At 42.2% G+C, this 25,785-nt stretch overlaps 1 protein-coding gene across 1 annotated transcript in view; it reads left to right on the forward strand.

Annotated features, from left to right (window-relative positions):
* Positions 1-25,785, forward strand: part of NECAB2 (N-terminal EF-hand calcium binding protein 2) — a 152,800-nt gene that overhangs the window by 89,365 nt on the left and 37,650 nt on the right. Inside the window, exon 6 of the mRNA XM_035119359.3 lies at positions 24,020-24,156. Within this exon, the coding sequence (XP_034975250.2) occupies positions 24,020-24,156 (137 nt within the window). The remainder of the gene's footprint in view (positions 1-24,019; positions 24,157-25,785) is intronic.

Raw genomic sequence — 25,785 nt, forward strand, 5'->3', positions numbered from 1 at the left:
GTTCAAATCGGGGAAAATAAATACAGTAGGTCGAAAAATTCGTAAGTCGAAAAGTGCCATTGGAAATGCGATTTCCCATAGGAATGCATTAGAAATGAAAAAATTCGTAAGTCGAAGCAACCCCATCTAAAAATTCGTAAGTCGAAAAAACCCTATCTAAAACCGCAGCGGTTTCCGTTCGGATGTCGAGAAATTCGTAAGCGTAATTTGCCCCACTCATAAGTCGAAAAATTCAGTTGTTGAGTCGTTCATAAGTCGAGGTACCATTGTACAGTAAATGGACAAAAGTACAAAGATTCACAAAATGTTTAGGGGTATACGTACGCCAGCTTTGCTGTCTCAGGCCAATGGCCCATCTAGTCCAGCATCCTGTTCTTCAGGTGACCAACCACATGCCTATGGGAAGCCCACAATAAGGACTTGAGGGCAACAGCCCTTCCCCTCCCTATGATTCCCAGCAGCTGGCATTCAGCAGTACTCTGCCTCCATCTGTGGAGTAGAACAAAGTCATTGTGGCTAGCAGCTTTTGATAGATTTATCCTCCCTGAAATTGTCTAATCCTCTTTTAAAGTTGGTGGCTACCCCTGCCTCCAGTGGGAGTGAGTTCCATAGCTGAACTATATGCTGTGTGAATAGCTTTCTTTTATCTGTCTTGAATGTTGCAACATTCAGCTTCACTGAATGTTCTAGTGGGGAATAGAAATGGCTTCTCTACCCTCTTTCGGCTTGCCATGTGTAATTTTATAAACTTCTATCATGTTACTTCTTGCACGCTTTTTCTCTATACTAAACAGTCTCAAATGATAATATTATAAATGGTGAATTGTGGCAGCTACATGGTTATTATCACACTAAAGGCAAGTGAGGGAAATGTTAAGATGAGGATCGCGTAAATATAAGAAAGGAGATAAGAGATTTGGTGTGCATAAAAGTGTTGGAAGGAAGGAAGAAATTGGTCAGCTTTATTCTTGCAAAGTTTTGTTTTCTGAGGCAAATAACCTGAACAGGATAACTAACAAGATATGGTGATGCTTTCTTTAGCTTTTCTCCAATCTTAAATCTGGGATCAGTTATAAAGATGATGTAAATATATTCCTCCTTGATTTCCTATTTAAAAATGGCTTAACTGACCAACAGTTATTATACACTGCCTCTGGCATAAATATTTTATCTTGTTTTTAAGACACTGAACAGGAAATAACTATTCAGGGCAGAATTAATCAGAGCAAACCTCATTAAATCTCCCTAGGACAGGCTGACAAATCTGTTAATAAGGCTGAGGGCTGAAACACTTTTTGATCATTGTCATCTTAATGGCCTGCTCTTTGCAAAACAAGTTAACGATATAAGGCAACAGATATTCAGACAGATTATTATTAAAACACACATATCTGAATATGATTCACCATGTATATTAGTATATAAATCATTGGGGCTGATTCATATAATACAGGCAATTGCTCAAAAATTGGAGTGACATTTTTTTAAATGAGAAAGCAGACAGGGAAACATGTAGTTGCCATTTCTGTAATGTGGTTGGTTTTGTCTTTTGGATAAAAATCAAAACTTCCTTCCTTTTTTCCTAATTTAAGAGGGAGATTATCTAAAATTCCAGGAATGGTACCTGCACAGTTTGCCACACTGTGTTGCCTTTTTATTGTTCTCAACTTCCAAACCTCATCCCACCTCTTCCTTGCAAATGAATTGAATTTAGTAAGGCAGAAGAGGGAAAATATTAAAATGTAGGATGGAAATTAAAGCTATAGGACAGGGAATGGTGCCGCTGTGACCCCCTGAAGCTGTTGTTGGACTCCAGTCCCCATCACTCTTGCTCTGTCATCAAACTCCTTGCCTGTGCTTCCCACACTTCAGCATCTGCTGCCTGAGGTAGTTGCCTCACTGTCTAATGGTAGGGGCAGCTCTGCTGGCAACTGTCTAATAGCAGCACTGGCTGTGTCAACTGCTGGCTTTCCCACTGTGGTTGCCATTGACCATGCTTACTGGGGCTGATGGGAGTCAGTGTCCAACATCATCTTTTGGTGGGACAAAGTTCCCCAACCCAGCTACAGAAAATTGTGGAGGTGTGTTTGTATTTACATAGTTAAAGAAATCAGAATGGAAGAAGGGCAGATTTTGAAGTCATTCTAGAAAACAACAACAACCGGTGTTTCAAAACCAAAGAGCATATCTGCTTAGAACAAAATATATGCTTGATATTTCTCTTGAAAGATGCCAGAAAACACTTTCTTTGCCACCCTTCGCTGGAGGGGACTTGCTTTTCTGTTTCATTCCCTACTGTGCCTCCATCAATAGCAGCTTTCAAAAGCCGAGTCTGCCAAAGAATTTCAATTTCATATTGCCCATCTTAATTGCAGTTTTAAGAACTGTTTCTCCAAGAGGCACACAAAGCCTGAGTTTGTATGCAACTTCTGATTTAAATTCACTTCCTTATTAGGGCATTTTGTTTTATTTTGGTGGACTTTCTAAAATGCAGATAAGAAAGGAAATCAATAGCATAATTCTTTGTAAAATGAAGGATTTCTTAACATAATAGATTTCCTTTATGATCAACACTTTTTACCACCCTCCCCATTAATGTGCTGTTAATCTGCACAATTAGGCATGGAAATTATAGTCAAACCCAGCTGAAATGTAAGTATATGATCCAAATCCAACTGAGGAGGAAGCACATTTTTTAACTCTAGGCTACGTCTTTTGGAAGCAGTTAAACATAATGAGTTCTTTGGGGGACAGCTACATGTTTATTCCCAGCATATATGCATACACACATATTGTAAAACTAAATTGCCTTTTCTTTTTCTAAGGCAGTATTTCTTTAGAGGGCACCTTTTAAGGTTCATCCATGTGAGAAGTGAAGTGACTGTGTGAGCCAGGGAATTCTTGGTCCTCCTCCATACTTAAGCTATGGGTTTGCAAGGTGACAAGGTACCATCTTTCAGCCTTCTGGCATATGCATGTATTTGGACCTCCATACACACAGTCTAGTAGACTGTCCCTGGGGAGGTCATTTTGGTGCTGCTAACACAGAGGTTTGACTTCACCCCCAGAGGTGCACTCCATTGTCTCTCGAGACAGCTGAATGCCAACAACTGATTCAGTCAAGCAAAAGTATTGTATATTCCTGCGTATAAGACTACTTTTTAACCCAGGTGTCACAGGGGTCTGAAGGGCTACTTCAGAGTAACGACTCCACACAGCTCTGCATTTTATCTTTTATTTGGTGCTGCGTATTTACAGTGCTAAAGGCAGTGCTATTTACAGAGGAACATCTTAACCGCTTGAGTCAGAACCTCCGAATGGCGTTTGGCGCGTCTTTCTCCAACATAACAACTTGGGGAGACCCAGCCTCTTCCCCCGATGCCTCCTGCGCAATTCCGGAGTTGGGGGGATCGGTCTGCCCCCCTTGCTTCCCCCTTCCTGTCCCACCTGGGACGATGGCTCCGCTACCTTGCCTGAGCCTCGGACACCACTTCCTGCTTCCCTACTTGAGTCGGAACTCTCCCTGCTTTCCCCTGCGCTCGGGGATGGGCTGGAACTCAGGAGGGGAGGGACTTCGCGATATCCCCTGTCCCTCACACCAGGGAAATCTTCTCAAAAGTCAGGGGTCATCTTATACACCGGGTCGTATTTCTTATACGGCGAGTATATCCCAAACTCTATATTTTAACTGGAAAAGTTGGGGGTCGTCTTATACGCCCATTCGTCTTATATGCCGGAATATACGGGTACATGTGTGTTTGTGATGTGAAGCACATTGAACCTTCCAAAGCATGGATGGAGAACTCGCAACTCCCAGATTTTGCTGGACTACAACTTCCAAAATCCGCTCAGCAGGGTTAATGGGAATTGGGGTCCAAGAGAAAGTAGATTAGATAAATCCACAGAAAACAGCTCTGTCAATGGCACTATGCCTCTGAAAGTCAGAACAACAAGTGATAACTGCAATCTCTGTGCCTTGCTCTTGTGCTTGCCAGAAGCGTCTGAATTTATTTTATTTATTGCATTCCAGTTATATCCCCTGCCATCTTCCACCATGGAATGCCAGGTGGTGTGCATGAGGTTCCTAGGTGGTCAACCATCCAAGCACTGACCTGACCTAGACCTGCTTAGCTTGAGCAATGGGAGACCACAATGGGGAAGGCAGTTGCTGACAGGACCAGTGCTGCTATTAGACAGTTGCCAACAGGGCTGCTCTACCATTAGACAGTGAGGCAGCTACCTTGGGCAGCAGATGCACAAGGGTAAGGAGCACAAGCAAGGAGTTTGATAACAAAGCTGTGTGTGCCATATAGCTTGCTTGGCATCCCCTAAACTATCCCAGATGTGTTGGATGCCAATAGCTGCCAACCTGGTTGGCTTCTGTACATGGAAGCGTAGGAAACCATCAGTGTCCTTTTGCTCAGGCACCAAAATGTCTTGGGCCTTTGGATCTGAACCATTGGTCTGAACCAGCAGGGCTCTTCTTGTGTCCTAAATGCTCCCATGCCTTAATATGGTATGTGATAGGCATGCTTACAGAGCTCTGTATAACCCTTTGTTTTCTATTTAAAAAAAAAACCCTCTTCAGTCTGCCCTGTTACTAGAATATGTTATGCAAAGAGGGCAAATTTGTGTAACCTTAACATCTGAACACTTCATTTTGTTTGTTCTTCCTACCCTGCAGAACGTGAGCTCAGTTTATTTCTCACTAATTAGGTCAAAGAGCCTTCCTCCTCCCTGCATCTTCAATAAATCAGCTTTACGATCCTCCCTGCGCTCTTGTAAAAGGGATAAAATGTCTGGATGCAATGCAGCCACCTCTACATACAAATGCCTATGTGCCAGTGTCTCTCCAATCGGACTGCTGATTCCAGCATACGCTAGAGAACGTCATTATACAGTATTAGGAAAGTTGGTGAAGTGCATGAGTTGGGGTTGGACTTGGAATCCTTTGAATGTTGGGGGCCTTGGGGGCACATTGAGCTCAGTTGCCTATCCCCATTCTGCTAATTTTATTGAACGAGTTAGACATCCTGAATTCCAAGGTCTCAGTTTTTACTTGTTCACACGTTACACTGAACAAGCCTAAACAGATAGAAGCTGTTTCTACACATGCACAAGCGTTTGTGCGAAAGAGTGTGGATTTCTTGATTTGCACAGCTCAACTATTATGCACAAAGCAGAACAGATTGTACACTAATTGAAAATTACATATGGATAGCTGTACAAGTGTACAGCTCAACTAGCCGAATATTCTACAGTAGTTGTATGCAATGTGTGAACACCCTTGTTAACTTCAAATTTATCCCTGCTTGCCTTTCCCTGCAAGCTGGCTTTTTTGTTAGAAGTGAGCTCTTAATGAATCTCTCCTCCTCGCACCCCCACCATATGTTTTGTTCATTTGCCCATTTCCTTTTGCCAGAGATTGATCTTGCTGCTGCTCTGCAAAGATGTTATTTGCCTTCTCATTATTATTACTTTTTAAAAGAGGATGGGTTGGGTGCAATCATGCAGACCAAAGAGCATTGCAAAGCAAAGTACAACAGCATTCAACGCTTGAATATACATTTATTTATTTGGATTATTAAAAGGGTAGATTTAATATCACCACTGACTGTATATAACTAACAGACCCAGAAATGGAGAGATGGTATTTAACACCTCAAAGATTGAGGAAGGCTGGGATGGATGGAAAACCAAAGGCAGTTCGCCCACACCATGTATTTCCAGTAGCTTACTCCTGGTTTGGAGGCATGCAGGGGAATTGAGGAAGCATTTAATCATTTGTATTGAAGCCTGTCTCTTGACCTCATGCCTCCCAACCGACCTATTGGCTCTACTGATGTCAGAACTCCAGGATTGGTAGAACAAAAGCTGTAGAAGTTGCTGTGGAAGTTGGGAAGAGAAATTCAATGACAGAACTCTCTGCTGTTGGAAGAAGAGATCTGATACTTTCTAAGACACCTCTTCAGCACACAAGGGATGCTCACTACAGGATTGCACAGTGCATAGTACATATCCAGGAACAGATGGGCAATTTTGTATGTGTGGATATAAGAGGGCAGATAGAACTTACTTTTTTGTACTGTCCAGACTTAAAAATACCAACAGTCCTAAGAAATGTGCTACATTATCTATAATGTATAAGCAATACATAACAAGCCTGAATAAAGGAGCAAATAAAGACATTTGAGAGAGAACAGGAATTGAGGAACAGGAATTTGTGGAAACTCACCAATATTTATATAACTAGGAAAGACAGGTGGGGAAGCAAAAGCTTTGTGTGAAACAAGATTTAAAAACAAGATTTATGATTCATTGGGAACACTGTAAAACAGAACAAGATGGAAAGTAGACTTACGGTGAGATTTATAAAAAAAAACCTAACTCTAGAAAGTGGGTATGAAATATTTTGAGGAAGGTAACAAAAATGATATATGGTTATAATATCAATTCTGTTGCATATTTGTATGTGTCCATTTCATGGAAAGTATGGCTCTTTTCATATACATTTGCTCTTTGGAAGCAATATTCAGAAGGGGAGCGGAAGGCCGGGAGACCCAGGGGGGATAAACATCCTTCTTTGGTGCCATGCCATGTTTATGCCAGCAAGGGAGAAGTGAAAGCAGAGAGGTGAACTTGCAGCCTCCACCCTCCCCCACTTTTTATTTTTTTAAAATACGTTTCCTTACCATTATTCCCATTGGGAGGGATAGAAATGACATCAGCTCCTGAGCCAGTATATTTTTCACATGGGTTCAGAGGAGTGTTGGTGCAGTGGAGAGTTCTGAAAACAGCACATTTTCTGTGTGAATGAGAGGGGAAACCTTCTGAGGAGAGAATATTGTGATCTGCCAAGGAGTTCCAGAATTTTAAGTCTGTCTTATGCTTTTAGTAATTTAGCTTTTACATAATTTAATCCAGACTTACATAAATGTATTTTATCTCATTTCATTTCAGTATTTCATTTCAATATTTTTTAAAAAAATGAACTCTTTTTTTTTTTTACCAAGTATCCAATGTTCTGTACCTTTAAATGGCTTGGTTCCTTGTTATAAAAATATATTATCTGAAATACAGTGAGTCTGGCATGAACACCCCAGGTGCTACTCTGCAGAATGATTGCCAGTTCTCTCCTTCCAGCTCTGATGACGATGTAAATTCTCTCATGTGTCACAGGTTCCCAGGATGATAAATGATAATTCTCCCATATGTTTCCCTTGGCAATTTCGCCACAGACATTCCTTGGCAACAAAATTGAAGGGGCAAGAGATGAGAACCTGTGAAATTCTTTCATTCATCTGCCCTCTCGCTTCCTTGTCAGTCTGTTATCATATAAGGGAGGAGTTAGCAATTTCTTTTTTGCTGAGGGCAGACTTCCCTCAGGGACAATGTGTTTGGACACCACTTCAGTTTTTATTGTTGTTGTTGTTGTTGTTATTTATTTTGTGTTTTTATATTGTAATTGTGAACTGTCCTGAGATGTGTGGGTATAGGGTGGTATACATCATCATCATCATTATTATTATTATTATTAATTTATTTATTAATAGACACAACTGGAGCAAAAAATGGATGGGGCCACCTTTTTCTCCTTGATTCTGCTACACCCTTTCACTTTCTCTCTCAATTTCTGTCACTCCTTTCTCTCTCCCCTCCAGCATCTTCTCTCCCCCCCCCCCCACATTCCCTTCTCATTGCCACCCACACTGAATTTGCTGGAGGGCTTCATGCAAGCCTGGTACCGGTATATGTACAAAAAGGTCTGTTGGAGGTTCACACTGAGTGGAGGTTCAGCACTATGGACAGAGCACTTCAAACACTAGAGATGAAGGGCAGTCTTTGTGACCCAGGAACTGAAACTGCTTAAAAACTTAATACTTAGCCTACTGTTTATTCTCCTTGAATTCATTATATCTTGCCTTCCCATCCATCAGGACACATGAGGCGCCTTAGCAGAAATACAAAACACAATGAAACAACAAAGCAGTAACAAAGCTTAAAGATTGTGATTAAAAATCTGTCTCTAGAGTCAGACCAGTAGTCCTATCTCTTTTTTTCAAATAATATTTATTCATTTTATAAGAATGGGGGGGGGGAATGCAAAATACACAAAAAAGGAAATAAAACACAAAAATGCAGAATGCAAAAAAATGGAAAAGAATAAAGAAATTCATAATTCTTATATCTTAACATTTGTGACTTCCTCGTGTCCCCCCTCACTGTGTTTCCTTGTAAATCATCTTTAGTAATTTATATATCATAATTCCAATCATCTTATATCTTCTTAACATTCTTAACATTTATTTCATTTCTTAATTAATACTTGTACCTAAATCTTAAAATACATTAACATATCTTTCTTCTACAACCTCTAAATACTTCCAAATCTAAATTAAACACTACCAATATTGCAATTCTTTTTTATATATACTTTAAACTTCTTCCAGTCTTTTTCCACCGACTCTTCTCCCTACCTAATCATGTAGTCTCCCGGTCAGCTCGGCCAGTTCCAGAAATTCAATCATCTTCATTTGCCCAGTAGTCCTATCTCAATGTCAATAATTGGTAGTAGCTCTCTGGGGTGCATGTGTTGTGTTCTTGCTGTTTATAGTCATTCTGTGTATACTACAGCTTCCCATCAGCTTACACTACCTTGAAACTCTGCAGAAGGATGTTTTGTCATGGCATCTTCTCATGATGTCAATGTTGTCATGTCCTCCAGCGGAAGTTGGTCCATTTAGGTAAATGGGGCTCTAACCCTACTCACTCCAGTCAGCCTTGCTCTAGCTCTGCCTGCCTTACGAGACCAAGGGGTGACATTGCCTGCCAGCTTCCTCCTCCTCTGTGTCCATTTAGCTCTATAAATCTTGGTGCTGCTAATGCAAAAGAAGAACCCAGGTAACATACAATTGTGAGAGAGTGGGTTCAGACCAAGAATGAGGAAGGTGATTCCCCAGTCAGGAAACAGTCAGGATGATACAAATGTATAAAATGATGTGTGTTGTGGAAAAGGTGGGTATAATGCAAGAAATCATAATGCAAGAAATCAGCACTAAAAAAGGGCTTCTTCACACAGTGCTTAGTTCAGGGGTAGGCAACCTAAGGCCCGGGGGCCGGATGCTGCCCAATCGCCTTCTCAAGCCGTCCTGCGGACAGTCCGGGAATCAGCGTGTTTTTACATGAGTAGAATGTGTCCTTTTATTTAAAATGCATCTCTGGGTTATTTGTGGGGCATAGGAATTCATTCATCCCCCCCCCAAAATATAGTCCAGCCCACCACATGGTATGAGGGACTGTGGGCCGGCCCATGGCTGAAAAAAGTTGCTGACCCCTGGCTTAGTTGCACTGTGGAACTCGATCCCATGAGATGTTGAGAAAGCCACCAACTTGAATAGCTTAAAAATGGAATTGGAGATGTTTGTGGAGGACAAAGCTATCAATGGCTGTTAGCCACAATAGTATGTTCTTCCTCAACTCTTTGGGCAGTATGCCTCTGAATGCTAGCTGCTGAAAATCACACAAGTGGGGAGGGCGTTGTTGCACTCTGGTTGGCCACTGTGAAAGCAGGATGCGCATAACATTTTGTTATTCTTTCCCATGATGGTCAGCTCCCATAAATAAAATGTGAAAAATTTAACAGAAAAATCAGGTGGAGATCAATATTATTTTTCTTTCATTCCCAAAGATAACCCAGCCTCTATGAGGAAAAAAAAGATCTTGAAGTATATTTCAAGATATCCCTCTGTGCAGTAGAGGGATATTGGTATTCTCTTGCTTGCTGATTCATGCAAAGGATTCATTATCTCAAGTTGCACCTGATTATCATTCCCACAGTGATATGATTTTAGAGAATCATGAATTTTATTCAAATGTTTTTTACTAGCAGATTGGCCTTGTTTCCAAACATTTATCTTGTGCATTCTAATGAAGAAGATTAGTTCCTGGGATGTGGATGTGCTGTCAATTTATAAATATGCCTAAAATTTGATTGAGGGCTAACGTGAGCATTTCTCTGTTCCCTTGCACTATTTCAGTTCACGTCTGTCTGTATGTTAATACCTGCTTAACATCTACTACTTTGTGGTAATTTGTAATGAGTCAAGACCGTAAACCTTGGGAACAGAGGGAAGAATTCATCATTTATTTATTTTTCATCTTTAACGTTGCCCTGGAATACCCTGAAATGACATTTAAATCTTTTTTTCAATGGTGGCGCCACAATCATGGAATGACTTTCCCACTGAAGTGGGCCTCATCCCAACCTTATATTCTTTTAGATACCACAGTTAAACATTTGGAGGCGACTCTATTACAAGGATAGAGAAACTGTGACCTTCCGTGTTGCTGGTCTACAACTCTCATCATCTCAGACCATTTGCCATATTGGCCAGGACTGATAGGGGATGGAGAACTCCACCCTGGTTTTTCTCTCTGCAGACACCCCCTTTCCCTGTCCCACTCTACTGTCATCTCACTCTGCCTTTGATTGCACAGCAGCAAGATCTGAATGCAGGTTCCTCTTATTACAAATCCCACTCACTATCTACTGCACCAGTTCACTTGCTTGGAAATATTTCTCTTGGCTTAATTAGAGATGGAAGAGTAATGTATTTTAAGCAGATTTAGATAGCTATTTTAGTGGCTCTTTGTTCACATTAGACCGCTTCCTGCATCGATAGTCTACTTATGTCTGAGCCACTTGGCATTGTCAGGTTTTGTGTTTTTTTTTAAAGGCCCATCAAATTATATGCAAGTACCCTAGTATATTCTAAGTATAATGCATATAAGAGGGGTGGCTAATGTTTAGGAAAGTTTTTAATGAGTGATGTTTTAATGCATTTTTAATCTTTTGTTGGGACGCGGGTGGCACTGTGGTCTAAACCACAGAGCCTAGGGATTGCCGATCAGAACGTCGGCAGTTCGAATCCCCGTGGAAAGGTGAGCTCCCTTTGCTCGGTCCCAGCTCCTGCCAACCTAGCAGTTTGAAAGCACGTCAAAGTGCAAGTAGATAAATAAGTACCGCTCCAGCAGGAAGGTAAACGGTGTTTCCGTGCTCTGCTCTGGTTCGCCAGAAGCAGCTTAGTCATGCTGGCCACATGACCCGGAAGCTGTACACCGGCTCCCTCGACCAGTAAAGCGAGATGAGCGCCGCAACCCCAGAGTCATCCGCAACTGGACCTAACAGTCAGGGGTCCCTTTACCTTTTCAATCTTTTGTTGGAAGCCACCCAGAGTGGCTGGGGAAACCCAACCAGATGGGTAAGGTATGTAAATAAATTATTATTATTATTTATTATTATTATTATTACAGAATCAAGATTCATGCTGACTTAAGAGATTAGAGAACTGGGCCAAAACTAACAAAATAAATTTCAGTAGGGACAAATGTGTGCTTTAGCTGAGAGTCCTGCATTGCTGGCAGTTGGACCACATGACCCTCTGAGTCCCTTTCAACATTACAATTCTTTAATTCTATGATTCAAGTCCCATGCGGTTAGATATTTATGCAGTGTAATGATAAACACACACACACACACACTTTTTAAAAACAATATTAGAAATATAGATATAGATACAGAGAGAAAGAGAGAGTGTGTGTTATATGCATTGTTGTATGTATCTGTTGGCAGGAGCTGGGACCGAGCAATGGGAGCTCACTCCGTCGCAAGGATTTGAATCGCCGACCTTCTGATCGGCAAGCCCTAGGCTTAGTGGTTTAACCCACAGCGCCACCTGCGTCCTCGATCCCAGCTCCTGCCAACCAGTTTGAAAGCACGTCAAAGTGCAAGTAGATAAATAGGTACCACTCCAGCAGGAAGGTAAATGGCGTTTCTGTGTGCTGCTCTGGGTCACCAGAAGTGGCTTTGTCATGCTGGCCACATGACCTGGAAGCTGTACGCCGGCCCCCTCGGCCAATAACACGAGATGAGCACAGCAACCCCAGAGTCTGTCACGACTGGACCTAATGGTCAGGGGTCCCTTTATGTATCTGTTTATATGCTGGTTACTTTAGGAAACCTGGAGTGTATATGCATGGAATATTTGTATATCATAATATGTATAATGATGCATATAATATGCAAGAATTGGTTAGGTTTTTAGTGGAACTCAAGGGAAATTTTTGCTTCTTGCCAAGATCAAGGAGCAAACAGGAATTAGAAAAAAATCATGTAGGTAAACTAAGCTTTGCGATTTATCTCTAGCTCCATCCCTAGTCTCAGTTGAGCATTCCTTGAATGCATGAAAACTATCTTCCTTCAAAATACATTTAGGGCAACATTCTCTCACAAATATCTTTCTTTGCATAAAGCATCTCATTGACTTTGACAGCAGCATATTGTAACTTGCTCCTAGAAAGGGAAAAGGGTTGATTTGTTTATCCTCTCCTAGCTACATTGCGAGATTCCTGCTTCAGTCAGTAAATATAATTCAAAACAAAGACCAAGGCAATCAGGATTGTGAAATGCATATTGTTATGCAGAGCTGAAAGTTGGAAGTTTGGTCACTGCAATGAGAAGCTTAAAACTTTTTGATGCAGATATCTGTCTTCAGATATCCAAGTTAGTTCCCAGCATACATAATTAATCATTTATGATTATTATTAATTGCAAATATTTGAAATTTAGAAAAGTATCCAAAGGCAACTATCAGAATAACATTTCATGCTGCTGCAGCAGGGGAAAATATAATTTCAGACTCAGTTGCTTTGATTGTCACAGGGCATCACATTTGAAATGCCCTAAGGCAATGATGGGAAACAGAAGGAAATAGAGGAACATTGGTGAATTTATGAAACGCAGTGAAATTGAGTAGATTTCAGAGCCCTCCAAGTTGAGTAGATTTCAGAGCCCTCCAAACCTTGAAGCATGGGGAGTCCCCAAAAAAATATAATATAATTTGGCAGAATATTTGGATATGTATATGTATAATTTGGATTATTATGTGATTTGATTGAATTGTTAATTTGGAAAATTTAATAAAAATGATTTATTTAAAAAAAGTCAATGATGGGAAACCTGTGGCTTCCCAGATGTTACTAGACTACCCATCATTCTTGACCATTCCCCACAATAGCTGGGGATGATAGGAACTGGAGTCCAGCAACATCTGGAGGGTCACAAAATCTCCAACCATTTTCTAAGTTGTCAGGTGTTGCCCTAAATGTATTTTGAAGGAAGATAGTTTTCATGCATTCAAGGAATGCTCAACTGAGACTAGGGATGGAGCTAGGGATGGATGTCCGGTGACTCCCTATCTCAGACTCTGTACTTGGACTCACTTGGTGGTTAGGATGAACAACTTTATTCCAAGCTACAGCAACCAAACATAAGTCAAGCTAGAGTTTACAAAGGCAGGAAGCATGGAAGAACTTGAGGCAACAGTAGTTCCTCGGCTACCTTCCCCCATGTACAAAAACACATGTATTTGAGGAGAACGTGCATATAAATGCTTACATTGGTGAAAATAAAATACAAAAGTGAATCAAATTAGGGAAGGTTGCTTGCAAAGTTTGTGTACATTGGGAAAAACTACATACAAAAAATGTTACAGTGCCACTACATTTAAGCCCTGATTCGTACATTGTACAAAATGGACTTCCCAAGATGGCATCATTCACCCAAAGAGGCCACCACATACAACCTAACACCACAGAGAAAAAGTTGGGTTAGTTCCCCCCCCCCCCCGGCAACAAGATATAAAAGTGCTAAAAGAATGTGCAATTAATTGCCTGAATTATTTTGTATCTGGAATTTGCTCCTCAGCAAGCTTCCAGTCGTCTCTTTGCCTTTCTTTCCCTCCCTTTCTTCTTTGGCTTTGTTTTAAAAAGAAAGGTGGAAGTGCAGCCTTGCCTCTTCTGAGATCTGTGAGCCTCCACAGGTTGGCATGGCAACAGACCTCCGTTAATCTTTTCTGACATAAACCCAGAGCAATTTGCATGTATGAAGCTTTGATTATTCAAATTGCCTGTGCATGTGTTCAAATAAATTATAATGAGTGATATCTCTGTCCTGTTATTATCTCTTAGTTTAGTTATTAAAAATAGCTAAGGATAAAAACATAAGTCTCTCCTCCATCTTTGCACTTTCTCCCTGCTCACCCCCCACCCCACCCCAGTCAAACTTTTAAATAAATGTTCCCTGTGACTAGTGTGAAGCCCCTGCCCTTTCCTGCTGACAGCTCCCCGGACCCTGCAGTCAAAATAAATTGCCTCCCCCCCCCCTGTTTTTGGAAGCTGGGTTGAGGGTGTTAATCTTTAATCATATTAGCTACACATGAGAAAGCCGCAGAATTATAATCAATGCAATTTAAAAAAAATAAAAAAACAAGAACACATCTTATTTTTCTCCAAGGAGCTCAGGTCAGGTGTGGGGAACTTTTGGCCTCAGATTATTATCATCACCACCATCATCATGATTAGTAGTAGTTTTAATATTATTATATTTTGTTGAACTCTTAACTCCCATCAGTCCCAGCCGATGCGACCAGTGGTCAAGGATGATGGGACCTGAAGTCCAAAATATCTGGACAGCACTGGATTCCTCCTCCAGCACCACACTACATTCGTTAAATTAAATGGAAAGGAACAGCACTCCTTAGATCTCCTAGATTTACAGGGACAAGAAAGGCTGTTCCTAGTTCTGCAAAAGGAACTGACAACAATACCACTGGCATCCTCAAATGGGGGCAAATTTGCCACACCCCAACTCCCCTGGGAAGGTGACTCAAAATGGGGGAGGAGTTGGGGAAGGGTCAGGTGGGCCAACAGGCCAATCAGGGTGGAGGGAAGACCAGGATTTATAAATTGGCCCCGCCCCAAATACTTCTCCCTGTTCTTTGCAGTGCCCTCCTTCTTTCTCTGCTCACTATGGGCATTGCTAGTTGGCTGTTTGGAAGCTGAGTAGGAATTTTGGGGAGAGTCCCTGATTGGCCTTGGAGCTCTTTATTTTGCCTACTCCATATTTCTAGGAGTCCTGTTCTTGGAGTGGCATTTTTGATTGTTTTGATTGGCTTTCAATCCCGGCAGGAAAGAGGAGTTAGGATCTGGTGGGGTAAGTACCTGAGTCAATTTTGGGTTAAGAGCATTCTTCATTCCACTATGTTGCCTTGACATTGGGTTCCTTTATGCTTGGCAAGAACACCAGGGTCAATGCCAACCCAGCAATACCACAGCAGGTTCACAAAGCCAAGTTTCTCATAGCAGGGAGCAAGAATGTCTTCCAATTCTTTGCTGTGGGCTCACAGGTGGAGCCTGGAAATCCATCCCGGTGTGGGGAGGGACCCTGTCCCTTCCATCTTGGGGAACTTCCCTGTCCTTTCAGCTAAATACATTTATTTGGTTGTTTTCAGATCCTATATGTTGCTATATTTGAACAAATATAACATTTTCTACCAGTTGTGGTTTCTGGAGGGGTTTGGAGGGGTTTCTTTAAGGGTTTGCTGGCAATATACCCTTGCAGGAGAACTACAGACTCCTGCAAGAAAAGTGGAATAATTCAAGGCAGTTGGAGGTGAGTGCTAGCCCACAGGTTCTTAAACAGGAAAGCAAAAATTATAGCAGAACTGAGAAGAGGGTCTTTTCAGTGGCTGCTCCCAGACTTTAGAACTCCCTCCCTAGGGAAATTAGACAGGCTCCGTCCCCGTTGTAGTTCCACCAACTTGTAATGACTTTCTTGTTCCAACAGGCTTTGGGGAATTGACTGCTTTTTAATTAAAGGGCTGGTGCTGTTTTTATTGTAATTATTTGTATGGTTTCTGTGTCTATATGTAGTTTTAATTCTATCAATGTTTAATTGTATTTTAATAATTGCGGTTTTTGTTTATTCTTTAGCTGTTCTCATTTGTATCTGTAAGCCACCTTGAGTCCCTGTTAGGGAAAAAGGTAGGGTATAAATAAATATATTACAATAATAATTAATTTTTCAATTCACACTCTGTGGCTTATTACCTGCTCCTCTGAATTGATGTCTCTGGATCACTGAGGGCTGCTGGGCCTTTGAATTGATATTAGCCTTTATACCGTAACTAAGTTGACAAATAAAACATGTTATATACAGTAAATGCTTTAGCTGTAGCAGAATAGCAGAAGGGCAGGGTTTTTTGTTTGCTTAGTTATACGGGCTAAGATTAATTCAAAACCACAGATGAATCCAGAGGGACATCAAATTAATAACAACAGAGTGTGAATTCAAAAAGCTTCCATTTAATTGCTGGAGAATCTGTAGGTCTTCAGTCACCTCCATTTTCTTTTGCTTATTTCATCTTTCTTGTATGAGTGTGCAAGTCTTCTGCAAGGAGGCATCCAGAACACATCAGAAAAGCCTTTCCTGTCTAAGTGAATCTTGGAGATCTAAGGAACGCTTTTCCTTTCAATTTATTCTGACATAGATGACATATATAAAAATCCAGTTGCATTTGTGCAGCAAGAGCAAATTCAATTATCTATGTAGTGGCACATTCGCAGTTTGATACTGTATTTGTATGAAAGTGTAGGATGCTGTGGGGTTGATTCACTTCTAAGGGACAAGAATTCTGGAAGAGACAGGAGACTAAAAGCATGTGGAACCATCCTTCATGTACAGATCAAGGTGAAATGGTTGGGACGTTCAGCTTCTCGGTTTAAACAAACAAACAAACAAACCAGAATCTAGGGCTCTACCAAACTGACAGAGACTAGTTCACAATCCACATTATTTGTTTGTTTGTTTTGGTGTGAGGGAATTGAATCACAGCCATTTTGTACCCAGAAAGTCCTGTTCTCCTGTCTGAGGCACGTTCTGGGAAAATTCAAAATGGTGGCCACCACAAAAAATAGTTACCTCCTATGCTACCCCCTAGGAGAGAGGCCATTATGGTGGGTTGTATTGGAAAATATACACACTTTTACAAAATAGGCTTGAAAAAGAAGGAGGAGAAGGAGAGACAGTATTGCGTACACACGCGCTAAATCCTGTCTGTGGTGCCTACCCGCTTCCCCAATAAAGAGTCAAGAGTATGGATTAAAATTGGCCACAACTTTATTGAATTCCAGAAGTGGGAAACTTGGCCCAGGCCTTGGCAGGTAACCCTCTCAGCCCGTCTGGCTGAGGATTTGCAGGCTGATGAGGCCAGTGAGAGGGGACTGTAAAGCGCAAAATTACACAGCATACCCTTCCACTAACCCCATCCGGGAGTTTGACCTAGGGACTCCCAATTTTAGCCCTTTTAAATGGGCCCCCACAATGCCACCGCATGGAAGGGAGCCTGTTTGCATCCTTCCCAACTTGAAGATAGACAAAGGGAAACCTTGCCAAGGCCTAAAACCACCAAAGTTGTGACGAATTGCTGCGGGGAAGGCGAAACCTGCCAATGCAGGGAAATTCCTTCCCGGTTCTGAATACAGCAACCATCTTATGACCGCAGCAGCGCCCGCTTACCTGCAACGCAGAATATTATGCTGTAAAGAAAACACTGTTAACCTGATGATCGCTGACCTAGGAAGGAATTTTTTGGAAAGAAAATGTTAAGTGAGGGAGGGTGGGTAGGTGACTCCAGAAGGAAGAAAGAACAAAGAGGCTTCTCCACTGTGCTCTGCCTCCTTTCTTCGGCCTTACTCCACCCCCTCCAGCTAGGCGTCCTTTGTCCTACCTGGCCGGGTGGCAGGTCATAGGCCAACTCGCACAGGTGGGTGGCACCGGCCAGGTAAGCCCCGCACGGTGTCACAAACCTCGCCCACCTGAGGGGAGGGGTGAGGGCAGATATTATCACAGTATATTGTCTACACTGAGGTCTCATCAACACTTCTGTTTGTCCCATGATTTCCAGGCACAGATTTGATAGGTTTTTGTTTTGTCCAACCACTTTCCTTGGCAAAAACCCACAGTTTACTGCTGAATTGGAACAAATCTTGACTGAGTTTTCTGTAGATTAACATTGTTTGTGATACAGCAGTAAGCAGCAAGTTTTCCCAGAGAAAGCAGTGGGACAAAAGAGAAACCTCTCAAATCTGTGCCTAGAAATCACAGGGCAAACGGTCGTGTGGGCGAGCCCTGAGTGGCAGTGGATTTTAGGTGAGCTACTTTCCCAGACTTTACTGCAGATTAATCCTGGGATATTTTGTGTGCAAAGCCTGTGCTCCGTCACTGAACGATGGCCCTTCATCTCTTGCATGGCTGAGTAGGGAATGCAGTCAAGGGTCTTCTTCACTTACTTACTCAGTCATTCATTTATTAGTTTGCTATATATATTTTGCTTTTCATTGTTTCCCAAAGCTGTTCACGTCATTAAAAAAAAAAACTGTAGTGGAGCGGAGGGTTCTGTCATTGGGCATACAAAAAACAACAAGACGACTCACAAGGGAAAGGAGTATGGAGGGAAAAGCAGAGGAGTGGGGTCTGTTCTTCAAGGCTAGAGAACTGTGGTGAGCTAAAAGAGGGTCTTTATACCCAGGTTCAGGCAGGTGATTCTTTCCTATGGCACTTTTGCTTCAAAATCAATTGGTGGGTCTTGTTTCCCTGGTCAGTCGGTAGCTATCCAACCCACTCTGGTTCTGATCCACTCGGCTTTGATTGGTTTGCTGCAGTCACCTGTGGGTTGAGCCCCAGCCAAGCCCTGATCAAATATATGGACATTTAATGATGTGAAATATTGTAATATGATGTACACCAGGCTGGGCGACAGTGGGTGGATGAAACACAGTGACTCAATGGGATTTGTTCCACTGTGTGAAGGCAAGGCAGCTTCTGTATCTCAATGCATAAAGGGGAAAGCATTGCTAATTTGCAATAAACATGGTCTCTACATTTTCCACTTCAGAAGAACTGCTCAGATTCATCACATATGTTGTCCTAAATCTGGAATGGGGAGTTTGCTGAAAAGCCCTAGGGGGGGGGGGGTGTTGTAAAAAATATCTGCTAATAATGAACTATTTGCTGCAGCTGGCAGGGAGGACAATGTGTCTATATCGCACTCCAGCCATCCACTGAGCAGGATGTTAATATTTAATTCGGACTAAAACCCTGCTCGTTGAATCTCTTAGAGTTTATCTCCCTCATCCAAACTCCCTCTCTGCATCAAAGCTGAAGGTGCATTGCAAACATTCTGTTCATTTTGTAACAATAGCTGGACCAAATGTTTGCATGTGAGGCAGACAGCAGGAAAGGACTGTTAGTTTTGGTTTCTCTCGGTGTCTAGATTTTTCAGTCTTAAAGTCAGTTCTGTAGCAATCTGAAAAAATGATAATAATAAACTAAATCACGAAAATTCACCAGTGTTTTAGTGCCATGCAGTATCTCCCAAAAGACTTCCGGTTGACTTGGCAACAGGTCAGGCAGCTTGCCCTGGAGCTCTGCAGATAACACAATTTTAATTGAGTATTCATGAGTTTTCTTTTAATATCTCCCAATATACACTTTTTATATGCAGTTTTGTTTACATAAATATTTTTACAAGCATTTCCCTCCAACATAAAGCATTTTTGTATTTTTTAATGTATGCATTTTGATGCACACTTCCTCCTAAATATTTTCTGCATTTTTGTACATAATTTTTGGTCATGCAACTGTATTACAAAATCCGCAGGATGTGAATTTTGAAGGATAGCTATGTTTTGGTTCCTGGATTGGTTCAGCAAGTATGAATTAGGTAGTTGCTTATTAAAATGCTAACAAAATCCAATTCCCCCCCCCAAAAAAAATCCGTAATTGAGGTTGCATAAAAATACGTATAAACAGGAGTTGGATAGCGCTTCTCAGCAATCCACACAGCAAGCAAATCCAGCTGCCTCCCTCTGGCCATCACAATACCTTTACCACAGTCCACACACACTTGCTTTCAAGTCTCCTCCTGATTCAGATGCAATTTCTAGTTCCACTAAGCTACCTGCTGCTTTAAAAAAAATCAAAAATCAAACCAATCCTTGTATGTTTATGTGCTCAAAAGTTTTTTTCATTGCATGACATTATTTTAAAACAAAATTTCCCCAAATTAGAATTTGGTTTTATCATCATCATCATCTTTCCTCCTCAGTATTATTTGATACATTCCAAACACATAACAAATCAAATACAACAAAAAGGATATTACAGTATATTTTAGAATCATAGAATTGTAGAGTTGGAAGGGATCTGGGGGTCATTTAGCCCAAACCCCTGCAAGGCAGGAATCTCAGCTAAAGCATCCATGACGTATTAATTGCCACAATTGATACTTCCACTGACGGATGTAAAGCACAATTTTAGTGACTTAATCCCTGTCTCCTGTTTCCTGGTTTCCACTTTCCCTAGTTTGGTAACTACGAAGTTTAACTTATCTATGTATATTACTTTGTGGATCTGTTTATATGTTTGACTCGGCCTCTAAGCGAGCAGATATTATGAGTAATGCTCAGCATTAGTTATATTTATAGGAGATTAATTGAAATCAGTGGGTCTAATCAAGTATGATGAAAATTGGGAATCGCCCTGTGATCAAATAATGACATTTTACAAACGAGGCCACTATAGATATTATAATAATTCAAATAATGTGATTCATTATGAGATTAAATAAATAAAGCCAACTCTGGGCATGTAACAAATCCACTCAGCAGTATTCAATAAATGGATTCCAACTTGCTTTAAAAAATATCACAGCTGGCACATTCCAGGTGGCATTTTAGCAATGGGCAGTGGGCAGAGGTGTCACTTTTGAACTGTAGCCAACCTTGGCTGCCATCCATGGTGGCTGGCCATCTTAATTTGCCCAGATCAAACACTCACCAGACCTAAACTGCTTGGTTTCAATAGAGTTGCAGCTTTATGCAACCTTAGACCCTTCCCTTTTCTGCTATGGGTCGTTGTCTTCTTCTTTGGCGATCACTTGTAGCCGAGTAAGATTAACATCTCGGCAAAAAGTATTATTACTTTGCACCTGTGCAGAAACTTTTCTTACTGCACGTACATCAAGTAGCAAACCACAAAGAAGCAAAGAACCGGAAGGTTGACAGTGACTTCCTGACAGAGAGTGAAAACTCAAAGGGAAGCAGAAGCCTGACACAACACTGATCGATCAAACAATGTTGCTGTGGGTAGCCAAGTCTTGAGAACTTGTCAAGAGTCTCCCCCCTTTGATGATCTTGGCTTCACCAAGCAGAATGGGCAGCATGTAAATATAATCAGTTATGCACACGGAAAAATCCGTCAGAGAAACGGCTCCTCGGGGAAAGCAAGGAGACAGATCTCTTGGCAGGAAAAGAAGAAGAGCTGGGCTTTCTTTTCAGGCTCAGTGCTACACAGATCATGCACACCTGGTTCCTGCCCTAGAGGCCAGAGAAGAAGGGGGTCTCGAGATGCCTGCTGGAATCTGGCATTGCCTTGTAGAAAGGGCCAATTAACTGCCATGTAGTGGATTAAGGATAGATGGGTCTGACAAGTTTGTTTTCTCTGCTTCTCAGTTTTTCAACCTTAAATTCAGTTATCCACATTTCCAAATCAATCTGTGATTTTTTCCCCCTCTTTTTAATTTTTTTCATGAAGCTTCATGAGCATTTTAGTGCAAATTTCTTCTAGTATGCAGTTTTGACTAATATACAGTTTTGCAAGACATTTTAACTGACACGAAGCATTTTTTGTATGTTACGTTTATGAACTAAGGCATTGTTATGCACATTGCCCCCATAACATTTGCACACTTGTATGCATCAGTTGGAGAACAGCATTGCAAAATCTGAAGGAGTGCAAATTTTGAAGGACAACCATCTTTTAGTTTGCGTATTGATTCAAGAAATGTGTGTCGAAGTACAAACAAAATTGAATTCCTCTGCATCCCAGTAAGATGAAACAGAATATACGGTAATAGGGATGAGTAAGCAGTTCAAGTTCTAAGGAATTAACCTTGAAACAGTGTCTTTGTGTATTTTGTGAAACTTACAGAGGATATTGTCTATGATGTCGCTCAGTGTCCACTTTATAAAGATTCCTTTGGAAACTATTTGTTGAGTTTTCTTGAGAGAGGAACGTTGTCACACCTTGCATGCTTCTTGCTGTTCAGTAGTGTTACTTTGCATTTTTCTTTATTTGTGTTGGCAACCAGAGCTGCATTTGTGGCTCAAATCTGAATGTTCTTTCTGCTTTTTTTGTTTTGTTGCAGCTTATAGCTAAACAAAATGACACACAGTGGAACCTCGGTTTACAAACGCGATCCGTTCCACAGAGGCGTTCGTAAACGGAGGCATTCACTCCCCGAAGGCACGCTTCTGCACATGCACAAAGCGCTGATAGATCGCTTCTGCGCACGCACACGCTGTGTGGATAACGTCTGTGCATCCGACGCCACAGAAACCGGATGTAAACACTTCCGGGTCCTTGGCGTTCGTAAACAGGCGTTCGTAAACAGGACTGTTTGTAAACCAAGGTACCACTGTACTGTATTACCTGCCTACCTCCTCCTCTGGCCCATCACGTTGTTCTGCCATTCCAATGGCCCTTTTGCTCTGGGCTTGGCCACTGAGTGCTAATGGCCCCTAAGTGCTGGGCAATGCTAAGCCCACTTGTCTGGGAGGGAGCTGAAGTGGCTTTAGATTTTGACCCGAGGAGGGACAGAAACAGCACTGCAGTGGGAAACACATGGGGTGCAAGGAGGCTCCACAGTGCCCTCTATTCAGAAGTAAGTTCCATTGAGTTCACTGGAGCACTTACTACTAGGCAAGTGTATATAGCAGTGGTGGGGGAACCTTTTTTCAGAATTCTCTGGCCACATGCCAGTGGTAGGTGGGGCTAGAGGCAGAATTGGGTGGAGCAACAAATTTTTCCTTTGTGCAGTGTGAATCAGACCTGTATATAGAGACACACACCTCCTTCCATCCCAACAAGCGAGAGGCATCAAGAACACATCCCAGCTAGGCAAAGGCACTTGTGGGGGGGGAGCAGCAGGATTGGCTTTGGGCAGGAACCTGCAGGGCTGCATTTGGACCCTAGGCCAGAGGTCTCCCCACCCCTGGCATATAGAGTCACAGCCTGAGATTACTTATTATTGAAGCCAAAGCAAGGATGAACGTTGGAGCTGCCTGGCAAGATGCAGTCTTGGAGAGCTGGAGGCATGTGCATTTGTTTCAGTGGGGACTTACGGATGCAAACTGCCACTGTTTCTGCTGGCCTCCCTCATCTGCTTTACTTGTCCATTTGTAAAGAGCCAGATATGACAAAAACATCGCAAGTCTCTCCACTGCTTTGTCCTCAAAGGAACTGTGTGCCAGAAGCTGCCCTTTCCTCCTGGCCTGGACATTGTTACCAACTCTGCTTCTTCCCAGGGAGGTGAGGGGCTGCTCTTTATTCAGAGCAGGGCAGCCGGACCCACTACTACCATCTCTAGAGCAGTTTTCCCCAACCTGGTGCCCCCTACTGTTTTGGGGTTGCAACTCCCATTAGCCCCAGGCAGCATTGCCAATGGTCAGGAATGATGGGAGCTGTAGCCAAATCTTCTGGAATATACCAGATGGGAAAGGTCATTGCAGAGTGACTGTCGTCTTGATGTAGTAAAGTGAGAACTACATATGATGGAGGTATAAACAGCAAACGGTGTTTCCGTGCGCTGCTCTGGTTTGCCAGAAGCGGCTTTGTCATGCTGGCCACATGACCTGGAAGCTGTATGCCGGCTTCCTCAGCCAATAATGCGAGATGAGAGCCATAACCCGAGTCGGTCACGACTGGACCTAATGGTCAGGGGTCCCTTTACCTTTACCTTTATAAACAGCAAAAGCATCCCACATGGACACACACGTATCCTCAAAGCTGGGGGAGTTACATAAAGATGGTTCATCTTCACATAGTAATATCACATGATTGTTTGGACAGAATACAACACATATCAATGTGGGACAGAACTATTTTTCACTGTGATAGGAGTTGTACATAATTTTTTCCCCTTCTAAGGCTTCAGATTTCCACATTTACCTTTCTTAAAAGAAAACCACAGTTCATGGAGGAAATGTTCTTTGGGTGATGATGTTCATTCAGGCAGCTTGGGAGTTTTCCAGCAAGTTCTATCTTCTTCCTCCCCCACAGGTGTATGAAAGAGGAACCAATGTGGACCAGTTTGTGACCCGTTTCCTGCTGAAGGAGACAGCCAATCAGATTCAGTCTTTACTCAGCTCGGTGGAAAGTGCTGTTGATGCTATTGATGAGCAAACCAGTCAGATAAGGTCAGGTCTTTCATTTTTTCCTATATTGAATTCAACCTGTTCAGCAGCCTGACTGTTTTCTGTCTACTGCTGTGCTCTGGAATCTTCACAAGATGATTGTTTTTGGTGCCCTCTTAAGACAAACATTCTTCATGCTGTCTCTAGCAACGTAATACCTTAACCCCCGGGGCCAGTTCCAGGACTGAGGCCATCTGATGGCAATGGCAACAGCAGACAGTAGCACTCTAACCAGCGCTAAGCAGCCAAAGGCTGCCATTTTAAGCTCCCACACTGCCCTAAGCTGATGGGATATTGTGGGTTTTGTGGGAAATTAATATGGAAGCTCTCAGATCCTCAGCCACTTGATTCTGGGAAATATTTTAAAGGGAACCTTGGAAAAGGCATGATTGGTGGGTCCTTTGAACCCTGCTGCCTTCACTCTTCCACTCCTTGTTAGGGATTGTTCCTATTGGAGGAGGGATGGCACTGGAGAAGCCAGAGCATTTCCCTCCCAGAGTTGTGCTGTCTTGTCAACAGAAGTTTCAGAAAATGGGGGAAGTTGCAAATTAGGGCAGGAACAGGAAAATCCCGTGGTTTCTATTCTCCCCCGCCCACTTGAATCTTTGCAAAAAGCTAGAAGCAGCAGGGAAAGCACCAAAATAAAAGGGTTACCATGAAACACAGCCTGGATTCGGCCACAAGGAGTTAAAATGTCACACAGCTCTACAGAGCTTGTTGACCAGAACCCAAAAATGGTTGCCATGGAAATGGGGGAAATCTGAAGCTCATATCAAGAGACCTCTGCACCCACCACCCGGTGTTCTAAATTAAAGAAAATAAATAGCAAGCTACAAAGTTCCAGCAGGCAGCTTGTCAAGGAAGTTCTTTCCATTCGTTGGGACCTTGTGGGAGAAGATTTCATCCAGATCTTCTAAACAGCAGCCCCGTATTGAACTCTCCCTCTGTATTGTATTTCTCTATAAATTCTAGTTGTTGTTTTTGCATGTATGCATATGAGCATGCAAATTAGTGGCTCTGTGTGAACCAGCCTGACATGTGAATTGACATAGGTTGCATACACACCATAGATTTAAAGCATGTGGCTTTCCCCAAAGAATTCCGATTGGTTATGGCACAAGATAGACCAATGAGAACAACTGAAAGTCTCTAATCTGTGGGTGCCTCCCTAGTACACGTTGCCTTTAGATATTGAGGAGTCCAAGTGACCAAAAAATCCAAACGAGTCTTTTCCATGTTTGCACAAATGTAGCACACTGGAATTGCTTGACTCTGTCTTCATTTGATTTGTTGTTCAGTCGTTTAGTCGTGTCCGACGCTTTATGACCCCATGGACCAGAGCACGCCAGGCACTCCTGTCTTCCACTGCCTCCCGCAGTTTGGTCAGACTAATGTTGGTAGCTTCGAGAATACTGTCCAACCATCTTGTCCTCTGTCGTCCCCTTCTCCTTGTGCCCTCCATCTTTCCCAACATCAGGGTCTTTTCCAGGGAGTCTTCTTTTCTCATGAGGTGGCTAAAGTATTAGAGCTTCATTTGATAGGATCTCCTTGATAGAAATGATGGTTTTACTGAAGTTCATCTACCTTGTGCTGTTCTCCCCACTGAAATTCCTGTCCAACGTTTTAAATGGA

The sequence above is a fragment of the Zootoca vivipara genome, chromosome 6 (genome assembly GCF_965207765.1).
Source record: "Zootoca vivipara chromosome 6, rZooViv2.hap1.1, whole genome shotgun sequence".
Lineage (NCBI taxonomy): Eukaryota > Metazoa > Chordata > Lepidosauria > Squamata > Lacertidae > Zootoca > Zootoca vivipara.